The 16,124-nt window shown below is 44.4% G+C and overlaps 1 protein-coding gene across 2 annotated transcripts in view; it reads left to right on the forward strand.

The window, feature by feature from the left end:
* The window catches only part of sez6l2 (seizure related 6 homolog (mouse)-like 2), a 68,762-nt gene that overhangs the window by 19,119 nt on the left and 33,519 nt on the right, over positions 1-16,124 (forward strand). For both annotated transcript variants that reach the window (XM_055881367.1, XM_055881358.1), the window contains exons 6-8: positions 5,527-5,719; positions 6,034-6,219; positions 6,502-6,685. In XM_055881367.1, the coding sequence (XP_055737342.1) occupies positions 5,527-5,719; positions 6,034-6,219; positions 6,502-6,685 (563 nt within the window). The remainder of the gene's footprint in view (positions 1-5,526; positions 5,720-6,033; positions 6,220-6,501; positions 6,686-16,124) is intronic.

Raw genomic sequence — 16,124 nt, forward strand, 5'->3', positions numbered from 1 at the left:
AGCTCCGTAGGCAAGCACCATGGTCTTGTAGCGGATGCGAGCTTCAACTGGAAGCCAGTGGAGAGAGCGGAGGAGCGGGGTGACGTGAGAGAACTTGGGAAAGTTGAACACCAGACGGGCTGCGGCGTTCTGGATGAGTTGTAGGGGTTTAATGGCACAGGCAGGGAGCCCAGCCAACAGCGAGTTGCAGTAATCCAGACGGGAGATGACAAGTGCCTGGATTAGGACCTGCGCCGCTTCCTGCGTGAGGCAGGGTCGTACTCTGCGAATGTTGTAGAGCATGAACCTACAGGAACGGGTCACCGCCTTGATGTTAGTTGAGAACGACAGGGTGTTGTCCAGGATCACGCCAAGGTTCTTAGCACTCTGGGAGGAGGACACAATGGAGTTGTCAACCGTGATGGCGAGATCATGGAACGGGCAGTCCTTCCCCGGGAGGAAGAGCAGCTCCGTCTTGCCGAGGTTCAGCTTGAGGTGGTGATCCGTCATCCACACTGATATGTCTGCCAGACATGCAGAGATCCGATTCCCCACCTGGTTATCAGCGGGGGGAAAGGAGAAGATTAATTGTTTGTCGTCTGCATAGCAATGATAGGAGAGACCATGTGAGGATATGACAGAGCCAAGTGACTTGGTGTATAGCGAGAATAGGAGAGGGCCTAGAACAGAGCCCTGGGGGACACCAGTGGTGAGAGCACGTGGTGCGGAGACAGATTCTCGCCACGCCACCTGGTAGGAGCGACCTGTCAGGTAGGACGCAATCCAAGCGTGGGCCGCGCCGGAGATGCCCAGCTCGGAGAGGGTGGAGAGGAGGATCTGATGGTTCACAGTATCAAAGGCAGCCGATAGGTCTAGAAGGATGAGAGCAGAGGAGAGAGAGTTAGCTTTAGCAGTGCGGAGCGCCTCCGTGACACAGAGAAGAGCAGTCTCAGTTGAATGACTAGTCTTGAAACCTGACTGATTTGGATCAAGAAGGTCATTCTGAGAGAGATAGCAGGAGAGCTGGCCAAGGACAGCACGTTCAAGAGTTTTGGAGAGAAAAGAAAGAAGGGATACTGGTCTGTAGTTGTTGACATCGGAGGGATCGAGTGTAGGTTTTTTCAGAAGGGGTGCAACTCTCGCTCTCTTGAAGACGGAAGGGACGTAGCCAGCGGTCAAGGATGAGTTGATGAGCGAGATGAGGTAAGGGAGAAGGTCTCCGGAAATGGTCTGGAGAAGAGAGGAGGGGATAGGGTCAAGCGGGCAGGTTGTTGGGCGGCCGGCCGTCACAAGACGCAAGATTTCATCTGGAGAGAGAGGGGAGAAAGAGGTCAAAGCACAAGGTAGGGCAGTGTGAGCAGAACCAGCGGTGTCGTTTGACTTAGCAAACGAGGATCGGATGTCGTCGACCTTCTTTTCAAAATGGTTGACGAAGTCATCAGCAGAGAGGGAGGAGGGGGGAGGAGGGGGAGGAGGATTCAGGAGGGAGGAGAAGGTGGCAAAGAGCTTCCTAGGGTTAGAGGCAGATGCTTGGAATTTAGAGTGGTAGAAATTGGCTTTAGCAGCAGAGACAGAAGAGGAGAATGTAGAGAGGAGGGAGTGAAAGGATGCCAGGTCCGCAGGGAGGCGAGTTTTCCTCCATTTCCGCTCGGCTGCCCGGAGCCCTGTTCTGTGAGCTCGCAATGAGTCGTCGAGCCACGGAGCAGGAGGGGAGGACCGAGCCGGCCTGGAGGATAGGGGACATAGAGAGTCAAAAGATGCAGAAAGGGAGGAGAGGAGGGTTGAGGAGGCAGAATCAGGAGATAGGTTGGAGAAGGTTTGAGCAGAGGGAAGAGAGGATAGGATGGAAGAGGAGAGAGTAGCGGGGGAGAGAGAGCGAAGGTTGGGACGGCGCGATACCATCCGAGTAGGGGCAGTGTGGGAAGTGTTGGATGAGAGCGAGAGGGAAAAGGATACAAGGTAGTGGTCGGAGACTTGGAGGGGAGTTGCAATGAGATTAGTGGAAGAACAGCATCTAGTAAAGATGAGGTCAAGCGTATTGCCTGCCTTGTGAGTAGGGGGGGAAGGTGAGAGGGTGAGGTCAAAAGAGGAGAGGAGTGGAAAGAAGGAGGCAGAGAGGAATGAGTCAAAGGTAGACATGGGGAGGTTAAAGTCACCCAGAACTGTGAGAGGTGAGCCATCCTCAGGAAAGGAACTTATCAGGGCGTCAAGCTCATTGATGAACTCTCCAAGGGAACCTGGAGGGCGATAAATGATAAGGATGTTAAGCTTGAAAGGGCTGGTAACTGTGACAGCATGGAATTCATAGGAGGCGATAGACAGATGGGTCAGGGAGAAAGAGAGAATGTCCACTTGGGAGAGATGAGGATCCCAGTGCCACCACCCCGCTGACCAGAAGCTCTCGGGGTGTGCGAGAACACGTGGGCAGACGAGGAGAGAGCAGTAGAAACGTTTCGGGTAGCCTTCCACAAGCTTCCCACAATAAGTTGGGTGAATTTTGGCCCATTACTCCTGACAGAGCTGTTGTAATTGAGTCAGGTTTGTAGACCTTGCTCACACACGTTTTTCAGTTCTGCCCACAAATTATCTATAGGTTTGAGGTCAGGGCTTTGTGATGGCCACTCCAATAACTTGACTTTGTTGTCCTTAAGCCATTTTGCCACAACTTTGGAAGTATGCTTTAACTTCCTGACTGATGTCTTGAGATGTTGCTTCAATATATCCACATAATGTTCTGTCCTCCAGATGCCATCTATTTTGTGAAGTGCACAAGTCCATCCTGCAGCAAAGCACCCCCACAACATGATGCTGCCACCACCATGCTACACCATGCTTGCAAGCCTCCCATTTTTCCTCAACAAAACGATGGTCATTATGGCCAAACAGCTCTATTTTTGTTTCATCAGACCAGAGGGCATTTCTCCAAAAAGTACGATCTTTGTCCCCATGTGCAGTTGCAAACCGTAGTCTGGCTTTTTTATGGCGGTTTGGAGCAGTGGCTTCTTCCTTGCTGAGCGGCCTTTCAGGTTATTTTGATATAGGACTCGTTTTACTGTGGATATAGATACTTTTGTACCTGTTTCCTCCAGTGTCTTCACAAGGTCCCTTGCTGTTGTTCTGGGATTGATTTGCACTTTTCGCACCAAAGTACGTTCATCTCTAGGAGACAGAATGTATCTCCTTCCTGAGCAGTATGACGGCTGCTTGGTCCCATGGTGTTTATACTTGCATACTATTGCTTGTACAGATGAACATGCATTTGGAGATTGCTCCCAAGGATGAACCAGACTTGTGGAGGTCTACAATTTTTTTTCTGAGGTCTTGGCTGATTTCTTTTGATTTTTCCCATGATGTCAAATAAAGAGGCACTGAGTTTGAAGGTAGGCCTTGAAATACATCCACAAGTACACCTCCAATTGACTAAAATTATGTCAGTTAGCCTGTCAGAAGCTTCTAAAGCCATGACATCATTTTCTGGAATTTCCCAAGCTGTTTAAAGGTACAGTCAACTTAGTGTATGTAAACGTCTGACCCACTGGAATTGTGATACAATGAATTATAAGTTAAATAATCTGTCTGTAAACAATTGTTGGAAAAATGACTTGTGTCATGCACAAAGTAGATGTCCTAACCGACTTGCCAAAACTATAGTTTGTTAACAAGAAATTTGTGGAGTGGTTGAGAAACGAGTTTTAATGACTCCAACCTAAGTGTATGTAAAGTTCCGACTTCAACTGTATGTGCTGAGAGGACAGTGCACCGTCTAGGCATACTCCCAAGTACTTGTATGAGGGGACTACCAAAAGCTCTAAACCCTCAGAGGTAGTAATGACACCTGTGGTAAGAGGGGCGTTCTTCTTACCAAATCACATGACCTTTGTTTTGGAGATGTTCAGAACAAGGTTAAGGGTAGGGAAAGCTTTTTGGACACTAAGAAAGCTTTGTTGTAGAGTATTTAACACAACATCCAGGGAGGGGTCAGCTGAGTATACGACTATCATCTGCATATAAATGGATGAGAGAGCTTCCTAATGCCTGAGCTATTACATTTACATTTAAGTCATTTAGCAGACGCTCTTATCCAGAGCGACTTACAAATTGGTATCTATGTTGTTGATGTAAATTGAGAAGAGCGTGTGGCCTAGGATTGAACCTTGGGGTACTCTCTTGGTTACAGGCAGTGGCTGAGACAGCAGATTTTCTGACTTTATACACTGCACTTTGTAAGAGGTAGTTAACAAACCAGGCCAAAGACCCCTCAGAGACACCAACACTCGACACAAGAATGGAATGGTCTACCGTATTAAAAGCTTTGGCCAAGTCAATAAAAATAGCAGCACAATATTGCTTAGAATCAAGGGCAATGGTGGCATCATTGAGGACCATTAAGGTTGCAGTGACACATCCATAACCTGAGTGGAAACCAGATTGCTTACCAGAGATAATACTATAGATATCAAGAAAGTCAGTAAGTTGATTATTGAGAAGTTTTTCAACACTTTTGATAAACAGGGCAAAATAGAAATAGGCCTAAAACAGTTAGGATCAGCTTAAGCTCCCCCTTTAAATGAAGGATGAACTGTGGCTGCCTTCCAAGCAATGGGAACCTCCCCAGAAAGGAGAGACAGGTTAAAATGTTTGGAGAAAGGCTTGGCGATGATTTGGGCAACAACCTTAAAGAAGAAAGGGTCTAAACCATCTGACCTAGATGGTTTTTTGGGGTGAAGTTTAAGAAGCTCCTTTATCACCTTGGACTCAGTGACTGCCTGCAGGGAGAAACTTTGTAGCGGGGCAGGGGAAAAAGAGGGAGAAACATCTGGGATAGTCACATTAGAAGGGGTGGGAGATGAGGAAATGTTGGACGCACAGAGAGGCATGGCTGAGTCAAATAGGAATCCTGACTTAATGAAGTGGTGATTAAAGAGCTCAGCCATGTGCTTCTTGTCAGTAACAATCACATCATCAACATTAAGGGACATGGGCAGCTGTGAGGAGGAGGGTTTATTCTCCAGGTCTTTAACCATTTTCCAGAACTTCTTGGGGTTAGACCCACAGAGAGAGAACTGCTCCTTAAAGTAACTAACTTTGGCCTTCCCGGGTAACCTGAGTGCACTTATTTCTCATTTTCCTGTACGATAGCCAGTCAGCCTGAGTATGCATGTGCCGAGCCTTTCTCCAAATTCAATTCTTGAGGTGGAGTAACTCAGCAAGATCACGGTCGAACAAGGGGCTGAACCTGTTTTTAATTCTATTTTTTAACAATACCATTACCATTGAAAATATCAAAAAAGAAGTCCAAGCGTCTTCTACTGGGGTAGAAGAGAAAGAAAAAGTAGGCGGGCTTGGATTCCCCAGGTACCTGTTTGCTCAGAGTAGTCCTCTGCAAGCAAACAGTTGCAGCATACATCATGTGAAATCCATTAGACATTGTGGAGAACTAGTTTTGAATAATGTAAACATGGTGGTTGGCAACCAGTGTTAGGCATTTTTACTCCTCAATGAATCCTAAATGAGTCACTAGATGTCCACCATCTCCCCTCTCCTCAGGTGAAGAAAGTGAAACTGTCCAAGGACGAGTCCCTGACTATCCTTGGCTATGGAGGGACGGGACCAGAACTCTTAGCCAATGAGACCCTAATGAGTGAGGGTCAGGTGATTCGAAGCTCAACCAATCAGGTGCAGATTTACTACCGCAGTCTCCGGCAGACCGATCATGGCATGTTCAGCCTACACTATCAAGGTAAATTCAGTGTTGTCTTTTCTTTTTCCAATAAAATATTTTTGAGTCATTAAAATTTTATTTTAAGGGTGCTGTCCACAACAACGAGGGGAAGCACACCATAACTGGAGGTTCTTATTTTAGTTTAATAAAAAAAAAAAATGAAACAGACGCATGAATTTTCGCATGAATTATCAAGGTATTCCATCCCAGTGAGCGCTTTGAGTGTGATGGTTTGTTCACATGTCATCCTGCCTTGTTTTGTGCAATTAATCTGTAGCTCTCTCTCTTTCCTCCATCTTTCTCACTCCCTTAATCTGTCCTACATGCAACAGCCTTCCTCCTCTCCTGCTCATTCCCTCTCTCTCCTGAGGGAGGGGGTGTTACAGTAACGGACATCCACCCCGGAGGCCAGGCCCACTTTCACTGTGACCCTGGCTTCCAGGTCAGAGGCCACGAGGTAGCCACCTGCTTGAACATAACTCAACCTCATTGGAGCTCTCCTGAACCTCAGTGTGTGGGTCAGTGTCCGCTATCTTCTGACTGTAGAATCTTTGACCATGTCAATATGATTCAACAATTGTCTGGCCTGCACAGAAAATGTGTATCTGAAACGTACAATGCAGCTTTTTTGTGGCCAGTATGGGTACTGTGAGCTCATGAGAAATTATGTTTGTCCACGGAAGGCCCCACATCTCACATAGTTGAGGGAAGTGTTGATGTTTCTGTGGCTGGCCCCAATGCCAGTGTCCACACACTGTGTGTATAACTGATGACTCTTGATTGTTCTTCCCAACTGTCAGCTGTGTCATGTGGAGGGTGGATCCGAAACGCGACCGTGGGTAGAATCTTCTCGCCGCCTCCTCCATCTGCGAGTAACCACAGCAACGGCAATAATCTGAGCTGCCATTGGCTACTGGAGGCCAGGGAGGGACACAGGCTTCACCTCCACTTTGAGAGGGTTGCACTGGACGAGGATGATGATAAGTAAGTTAAGATGTTAAATGGGCAATCTGCGATTGCTACATCAATTTCTTTACTTTTAAATTCATGATTATGTACCTTTTAATCCTTGAAAAATATAATTTATAAATGCCTCATGAGCTTCAACTGTCTTACCCCATCAGTACCCAAAATATAACCTTGTTTTTACTTCTATGTAATTGTAAACAAACACTGTATAACGTCAAAACATGTAGAAGTCTCATGGATGGTCAGTCTATGAATTTGAGAGTGGTTACATTTCTCCAGCCCCATCCCTCAGCTATTTACCAAATCAGTGGTAGGGTGACAGCGGTGTTATTGTTTAAACTGCAGATTCAGCTGCTCAATTCTACATGAATAATGTAAAACCCATCTTAGTACAATTCTATTTTCTTACCCAGTACTGTGTATTGGTTAGATAATAACTTCCTTCTCATGGACTTTGAAAAAGTGAAGTTTCAAAAGTACAACAATAATTTGGCTGCATTGTATTGTGAGTTTCCTGCTAAAAAAATACAGCATAGACCATCATAGGCTGGTCCAGTATAAATGCTGGTTTTGCTGGTGACCAGCCTTCGCTGAGCCTTCACTGTGTTTTTGATGGTGACCTGCTTTCACTGTGTTTTGGACACTGGTGCTAGGTTCTGACAAACAGAGTGAAAAACGAACGGAGTACCCATCGTTGGCTTCACCCCTCAGCATCCACTCCACCTTAAAGGAAGGGGTATAATAGTGGCCCACTAGATGTGACCTGTTTCACCTTGTAGCATGGGTTCGAACGGTGGAGGAGTGGCAATTGCATATACAGTGGCTTCAAAAAGTATTCAGACCCCTTGACTTTTTCCACATTTTGTTACGTTACAGCCTTATTCTGAAATGGATTAAATAGATTAAAAAATCCACAGCAATCTACACACAATACTCAATAATGACAAAGCAAAAACAGGTTTTGAAAATGTGGCAAAATAATTTAAATTAAAAACATAAATACCTTATTTACATACACTACCGGTCAAAAGTTTTAGAACACCTAATCATTCAAGGTTTTTTCTTTATTAGTACTATTTTCTACATTGTAGGATAGTAGTGAAGACATCAAAACCATGAAATAACACTTATGGAATCATGTAGTAACCAAAAAAGTGTTAAACAAATCAAAATGTGTTTTATATTTGAGATTCTTCAAATAGCCACCATTTGCCTTGATGACAGCTTGCACACTCTTGGCATTCTCTCAACCAGCTTCCCCTGGAATGCTTTTCCAAAAGTTTTGAAGGAGTTCCCACATATGCTGAACACTTGTTGCCTGCTTTTCCTTCACTCTGCAGTCCGACTAATCCCAAACCATCTCAATTTGGTTGAGGTTGGGGGATTGTGGAGGTCATCTGATGCAGCACTCCATCACTCTCATTCTAGGTAAAATAGCACTTACACAGCCTGGAAGTGTGTTGGGTCATTGTCCTGTTGAAAAAAAATTATAGTCCTACTAATCCCTAACCAGATGGGATGGCGTATCGCTGCAGAATGCTGTGGTAGCCATGCTGGTTAAGTGTGCCTTGAATTCTAAATACATCACAGACAGTGTCACCAGCAAAGCACCCCCACACCATAACACCTCCTCCTCCATGCTTTACGGTGGGAAATACACATGTGGAGATCATCCATTCACCCATACCGCGTCTCACAAAGACGCGGTTGGAACAAAAATAAATTAAATTGGGACTCCAGACCAAAGGACAAATTTCCACCAGTCTAATGTCCATTTCTCGTGTTTCATGGCCCAAGCGAGTATCTTCTTCTTATTGGTGTCCTTTAGTAACGTTTTCTTTGTAGCAATTCAACCATTAAGACCTGATTCACACAGTCTCCTCTGAACAGTTGATGTCTGTTACTTGAACTCTGTGAAGCATTTATTTGGGCTGCAATTTCTGAGGCTGGTAACTCTAATTAGGGATAGGCGTCCCGTCAATGGGACAGTTGTAAATCATCGCGGTGAAAGTTGAAAGCAGCAGCCTTTGGCAATAGGGGCCTCCTTGGCAGTGGTAAGCCCGGACCGGATACATACTTCAAACAGCTTCACCACCCTGGATCCAAAGGTTCCGGCGCCTTCGTCCCTGGGGACTTCCACTTTGAGATCAGATGCGGAGGTACCTGCATCTTCGTCCCATGTTCTGTCTCCCTCTCTGGTGGCTTCTACCTCGGTTTCAGATCGTCAGAGCTCCCACCTTCATTGGGCCATGAGGGTGTCTGGGCGAAAGAAAGACCGGACCACCTCAGCCATTTCACCAGCTTTCATCATCGGTAGCTCTATGGTGAGAAACATCTCGGTTCCCAGGGGAAAAACCCTGTGCTATCCCAGACCATGAGTACAGGTCATTACGAGGCTCTCTCCTACCATTCTCCGACAGCTGTTGGGGGCTGATGCTATCGTAGTGCATGTTGGGTTAAATGGCATTAGGAGGGCTAGCTCGGAACTGCTGAAAATGGATTTTGAAGAACTGATTCTGGCTCTGAAAGATTCCAAAAAGCGGCCAGTTATTTCAGGCCCGATGCCATCACTGGGCCACGGCTGTGAAAGATTCAGCAGGCTACTGGTATTACACATCTGGCTAAAATACTACTGTAGATCTGTTGCATAGCTTTTATAGATAACGTTGACACCTTTTGGAAACAGAAGATGCTCTACAGGAATGACAGAGTCCATCCAAATCATCTTGGCTCCTGGACTCTGCCCACGGATTTCAAGTCTGCATTTAGACAATGACTTATCAGTAACTAAGCCCTGCTCAGATAATCCCTACCATTGTGTTGCTGAGTTGTCGTAGTGCTCTTGCAAATGTGCATTGTCGCAGGGGCGTTGGCAGTCATAATATGAGTATCCTAATTTATGTCCTTCTAACTCCTCAATGCCTCTGTCAATCCTACAGCTATTGTATGCAGTAATCATGCGCCTAGTTAGCACTAAGGCGGATTGCCCTAGTAGGAAGTCCACTGTGTGCAGCTCACCTTGCATTATCAGCTCAAACAAAAATATCACTGTCATATCTACATCTGATAAGTCTCCCAGTAAAGCAATAAAACAATCAAGAATTCCAGAAAAGTGCTAAAAATAGCCCACATTAAACTGGTACCTTCAGACGAGTCTTGTGAGGTTTATGGGCATCTAAGGGCAAAACAACCAACAAGTACACTTCTGTTCAAAAGTTTGGGGTCACTTGGAAATGTCCTTGTTTTTGAAAGAAAAGCAACATTTTTGTCCATTAAAATAACATTACATTTATCAAATGCAGTGTAGACATTGTTAATGTTGTAAATGACTTTTGTAGCCGGAAACGGCTGATTTTTAAAGGAATATCTACATAGGTGTACAGAGGCCCATTATCAGCAACCATCACTCCTGTGTTCCAATGGCACGTTGTGTTTGCTAATCCAAGTTTATAATTTTAAAAGGCTAATTGATCATTAGAAAACCCTTTTGTAATTATGTTAGCACAGCTGAAAACTGTAGTATTGATTAAAGAAGCAATAAAACTTGCCTTTTTTAGACTAGTTGAGTATCTGGAGCATTTGTGGGTTCGATTACAGGCTCAAAATGGCCAGAAACAAATAACTTTCTTCCGAAACTCGTTAGTCTATTCTTGTTCTGAGAAATGAAGGCTATTCCATGCGAGAAATTGCCAAGAAACTGAAAATCTCGTACAACACTGTGTGCTACTCCCTTCACAGAACAGCGCAAACTGGCTCTAACCAGAATAGAAAGAGGCCAAACTGTTCGGACGCTACGGACATTTTTTATTATGTGAATTAACATTCCCCTACCCAAGAATAGCAAAGCACCCTTTACTGGCTCAAACAGCCGACCAATCAGCCTGTTACCTACCCTTAGTAATAAAAAAAAAATACCAGTGTTTATTTCACCTTTATTTAACCAGATAGGCTAGTTGAGAACAAGTTCTCATTTACACCTGCGACCTGGCCAAGATAAAGCAAAGCAGTTCGACACATACAACAACAGAGTTACACATGGAATAAACAAAAATACAGTCAATAATACAGTAGAAAAAGTCTATATACTGTGTGCAAATGAAGTAAGATAAGGGAGGTAAGGCCATAAATAGGCCATAGTGGCGAAAAAAATTACAATTTAGCAATTAAACACTGGAGTGATAGATGTGCAGAAGATGAATGTGCAAGTAGAGATACTGGGGTGCAAAGGAGCAAAAAAATAAATAACAGTATGGGGATGAGGTAGTTGGATGGGCTATTTATTTCTGCTTTACCAAATGAGGAGAGTTACAAACTTCACAGCCCAGTCAGAGTTATACTTAAACTACATCTTTAATAATAAGAGCTTTGCAATAGCCTTTGACTTTCAATGATGCGCTATCTCTAATGAACCATTGAAAAGTGTCAACAGAAAAGTACAAAGATCTTTTATAGCCAAGATACACCATTGTCAACTTACATGATGGACCACAGATCTTAGGAACTGTTCACAAAGAAATACTTTTACTTGAGAGAGAGAGGAGTATCCCATAGCCAGATAGCATTCGCTATAAATTATCGTTGGTCCCTAAGACGAGGTTCTAATCTCGTTCCTGGTACTTCATAGCACAAAAACATTACCTCATTTTATCTGGAATGCTCTTTAGGTTTTATCACCCAAAGACATCGTAAATCTCCTCTGTCATTGCTATCTCATAGAGGCCCATCCTCCGTGGAACACACACACAATAGTTAACAGAATACTCTATTCTGTCGAATAAAACAACCATTATAATGCAATACAAGCATTATAACATAATTTTGCAATTTTCCACGACAGGTGACAAAACGGTTGGCACTGTGATAGACTGCATCTAATTTGTTGAGTAGAGTGTTGGAGGCTATTTTGTAAATGACATCGCCGAAGTCGAGGATTGGTAGGAGGTCAGTTTGGCAGCAATAGTGAAGGATGATTTGTTGTGAAATAGGAAGCTTAGTCTAGATTTAATTTTGGATTGTAGATGCTTAATGTGAGTCTGGAAGGAGAGTTTACAGTCTAGCCAGACACCTAGGTATTTGTAGTTGTCCACATATTCTAAGTCAGAACCGTCCAGAGTAGTGATGCTGGACGGGCAGACAGGCAAGTGCGGGCAGCGATCGGTTGAAGAGCATGCATTTAGTTTTACTTGCATTTAAGAGCAGTTGGAGGCCACGGAAGGAGAGTTGTATGGCATTGAAGCTCGCCTGGAGGGTTGTTAACACAGTGTCCAAAGAAGGGCCAGAAGTATACAGAATGGTGTCGTCTGCGTAGAGGTGGATCAGAGAATCACCAGCAGCAAGAGCGACATCATTGATGTATACAGAGAAGAGAGTCGGCCCGAGAATTGAACCATGTGGCACCCCCATAGAGACTGCCAAAGGTCCAGACAACAGGCCCTCCGATTTGACACACTGAACTCGATCAGAGAAGTAGTTGGTGAACCAGGCTAGGCAGTCATTTGAGAAACCAAGGCTGTTGAGTCTGCCGATAAGAATGTTGTGATTGACAGAGTCGAAAGCCTTGGCCAGGTCGATGAATACGGCTGCACAGTAATGTCTCTTATTGATGGCGGTTATGATATCGTTTAAGACCTTGAGCATGGCTGAGGTGCACCCATGACCAGCTCTGAAACCAGATTGCATAGCGGAGAAGGTACGGTGGGATTCGAAATGATCGGTGATCTGTTTGTTAACTTGGCTTTCGAAGACCTTAGAAAGGCAGGGTAGGATAGATATAGGTCTGTAGCAGTTTGGGTCTAGAGTGTCTCCCCCTTTGAAGAGGGGGATGATCGCGGCAGCTTTCCAATCTTTAGGAATCTCAGACGATACGAAAGAGAGGTTGAACAGGCTAGTAATAGGGGTTGCAACAATTTCGGCAGATAATTTTAGAAAGAGAGGGTCCAGATTGTCAAGCCCGGCTGATTTGTAGGGGTCCAGATTTTGCAGCTCTTTCAGAACATCAGCTATCTGGATTTGGGTGAAGGAGAAATGGGGGAGGCTTGGGCGAGTTGCTGTGGGGGTTCAGGGCATTTGACCGGGGTAGGGGTGGCCAGTTGGAAAGCATGGCAAACCGTAGAAAAATGCTTATTGAAATTCTCAATAATAGTGGATTTATCGGTGGTGACAGTGTTTCCTAGCCTCAGTGCAGTGGGCAGCTGGGAGGAGGTGCTCTTATTCTCCATGGACTTTACAGTGTCGCAGAACTTTTTTGAGTTTGTGCTACAGGATGCACATTTCTGTTTGAAAAAGCTAGCCTTATCTTTCCTAACTGCCTGTGTATATTGGTTCCTAACTTCCCTGAAAAGTTGCATATCACGTGGGCTATTCGATGCTAATGCAGAACACCACAGGATGTTTTTGTGCTGGTCAAGGGCAGTCAGGTCTGGAGTGAACCAAGGGCTATATCTGTTCCTTGTTCTAGAATTTTTGAATGTGACATGCTTATTTAAGATGGTGAGGAAGGCACTTTTAAAGAATAACCAGGCATCCTCTACTGACAGGATTAGGTCAATATCCTTCCAGGATAACCGGGCCAGGTCGATTAGAATGGCCTGCTCGCGAAGTGTTTTAGGGAGCGTTTGACAGTGATGAGGGGTGGTCGTTTGACCGCAGACCCATTACGGATGCAGGCAATGAGGCAGTGATCGCTGAGATCTTGGTGGAAAACAGCAGAGGACTATTTGGAGGTCAAGTTGGTTAGGATGATATCTGTGAGGGTGCCCGTGTTTACGGATTTGGGGTTGTACCAGGTAGGTTCATTGATAATTTGTGTGAGATTGAGGGCATCAAGTTTAGATTTTAGGATGGCCGTGATGACCTCTTGGCGCACGGATCCCTTTAACGGGATCATTTTCAAAAACAACCGCTGAATTGCAGAGCGACAAATTCAAAAATAATGACTAAAAATATTTATTTTCATGAAATCACAAGTGAAATATACCAAAACACAGTTTAGCTTGTTGTTAATCCACCTATCGTGTCAAATGTTGAAACTATGCTTTACAGCGAAAGCAATCCAAGCGTTTGTGAGTTTATCGATCACTAGACAAAACATTACGAACAGCTAGCAGCTATATAGATTGGTCACGAAAGCCAGAAAAGCAATAAAATGAATCGCTTACCTTCGATGATCTTCGGATGTTTGCACTCACGAGACTCCCAGTTACACAATAAATGTTCCTTTTGTTCGATAAAGATAATTTTTATATCAAAAAAACTAAATTTGTTTGGCGCGTTATGTTCAGTATTCCACAGCCTTAGGCATGTCATCATGGGTTGACGAAAATTCCAAATAGTATCCGTAAAGTTCGTAGAAACATGTCAAACGTTTTTAATAATCAATCCTCAGGTTGTTTTTAACATTAGTAATCGATAATATTTCAACCGGACTGTAAACTATTCAAGAAAGGAGAGAAAGAAAATGTTGAGCTATCAGTGCATGAACGGACATCCGTCTATCCACCGACGCGATTTGATAAATCCCGCTCATTTTTCAGAATAAAAGCTTGAAACTATGTCTAAAGACTGTTCACACCCTGCCGAAGCCATAGGAAAAGGAATCTGGTTGATATCCCTTTAAATGGACAAAAGGCAGGCAATGGAACAGTGATTTTTCTAAATAAGAGTCAATACCGGGTTGGATTTCCTCAGGTTTTCGCCTGCAAAATCAGTTCTGTTATACTCACAGACAATATTTTTGACAGTTTTGGAAACTTTAGAGTGTTTTCTATCCTACTCTGTCAATTATATGCATATTCTAGCATCTGGGCCTGAACAATAGGCCGTTTACATTGGGAACGTTATTTTTCCAAACATAAAAATTCTGCCTCCTAGCGTCAAGAAGTTAACTTCTGTCCCAGTTTAGGTCACCTAGCAGCACGAGCTCTGAAGATAGATGGGGGCAATCAATTCACATATGGTCTCCAGGGCACAGCTGGGGGCAGAGGGTGGTCTATAGCAAGTGGAAACGGTGAGAGACTTGTTTCTGGAAAGGTGGATTTTTAAAAGTAGAAGCTCGAATTGTTTGGGTACAGACCTGGATAGTAAGACAGAACTCTGCAGGCTATCTCTGCAGTAGATTGCAACTCCACCCCCTTTGGCAGTTCTATCTTGTCGGAAAATGTTATAGTTAGGGATGGAATTTTCAGGGTTTTTGATGGTCTCCCTAAGCCAGGATTCAGACAAGGCAAGGACATCCGGGTTGGCAGAGTGTGCTAAAGCAGTGAATAAAACAAACTTATGGAGGAGGCTTCTAATGTTAACATGCATGAAACCAAGGCTTTTACGGTTACAGAAGTCAACAAATGAGAGCACCTGGGGAATAGGAGTGGAGCTAGGCACTGCAGGGCCTGGATTAACCTCTACATCACCAGAGGAACAGAGGAGGAGTAGGATAAGGGTACGGCTAAAGGCTATAAGAACTGGTCGTCTAGTACGTTTGGAACAGAGAGTAAAAGGAGCAGGTTTCTGGGGGCAATAGAATAGATTCAAGGCATAATGTACAGACAAGGATATGGTAGGATGTGAATACATTGGAGGTAAACCTAGGCATTAAGTGATGATGAGAGAGATATTGTCTCTAGAAACATTTAAACCAGCTGATGTCACCGCATGTGTGGGAGGTGGAACTAAAGTGTTGGCTAAGGCATATTGAGCAGGGCTAGAGGCTTTACAGTGAAATAAGACAATAATCACTAACCAGAACAGCAATGGACAAGGCATATTGACATTAGGGAGAGGCATGCGTAGCCGAGTGATCATGGGGTTCCAGTGAGTAGTTAGGCTGGCTGGAGACACGGCGATTCAGACAGCTAGCAGGCCGGGGCTAGCAAGCTAGCAGAAGGGCCTTAGAGGGACGTTGTGACGGAAGAAGTTGATTATAGCCTCCTCGTGCGGTTACGTTGATAGACCAGTCGTGATGGATTAGTAGGGTTCCGTGTAGGAAAGGGGTCCAGTCCAATTGGCAAATAGGTAGAGTGGCACAATACATTGGCCAATGGATCTCTTAAGCTAACAGTCCAATATGCTCTAGACAGCTAACAGGCCGTGGCAAGCAGGCTAGCAGATGGGCATTCAGGGGATGTCACGACGGAGGGGCCTGTTGGGAAAAAATAACAATGTGCTTCCACAATGCTATTTCACAGTAAACAAATGAACAACTGCACGTTTATAGGGAAGGGCATTCAACATGTGCAGGACTTACACAAATGACTGATGATTGGCTGAGAGATATTGATAATAAAACGTTTGTGGGATCGGTTTTATTAGACTTCAGTGCATCTTTTGACATTATTGATCATAATCTGCTGCTGGAAAAACATATATGTTATGGCTTTACATCCACTGCTATATTGTGGATCAAGTGTTACCTGTCTAACAGAACACGGGGGTGTTCTTTAATGGAAGCCTATCCAACATA

This window comes from Salvelinus fontinalis, chromosome 2 (genome assembly GCF_029448725.1).
Source record: "Salvelinus fontinalis isolate EN_2023a chromosome 2, ASM2944872v1, whole genome shotgun sequence".
NCBI lineage: Eukaryota > Metazoa > Chordata > Actinopteri > Salmoniformes > Salmonidae > Salvelinus > Salvelinus fontinalis.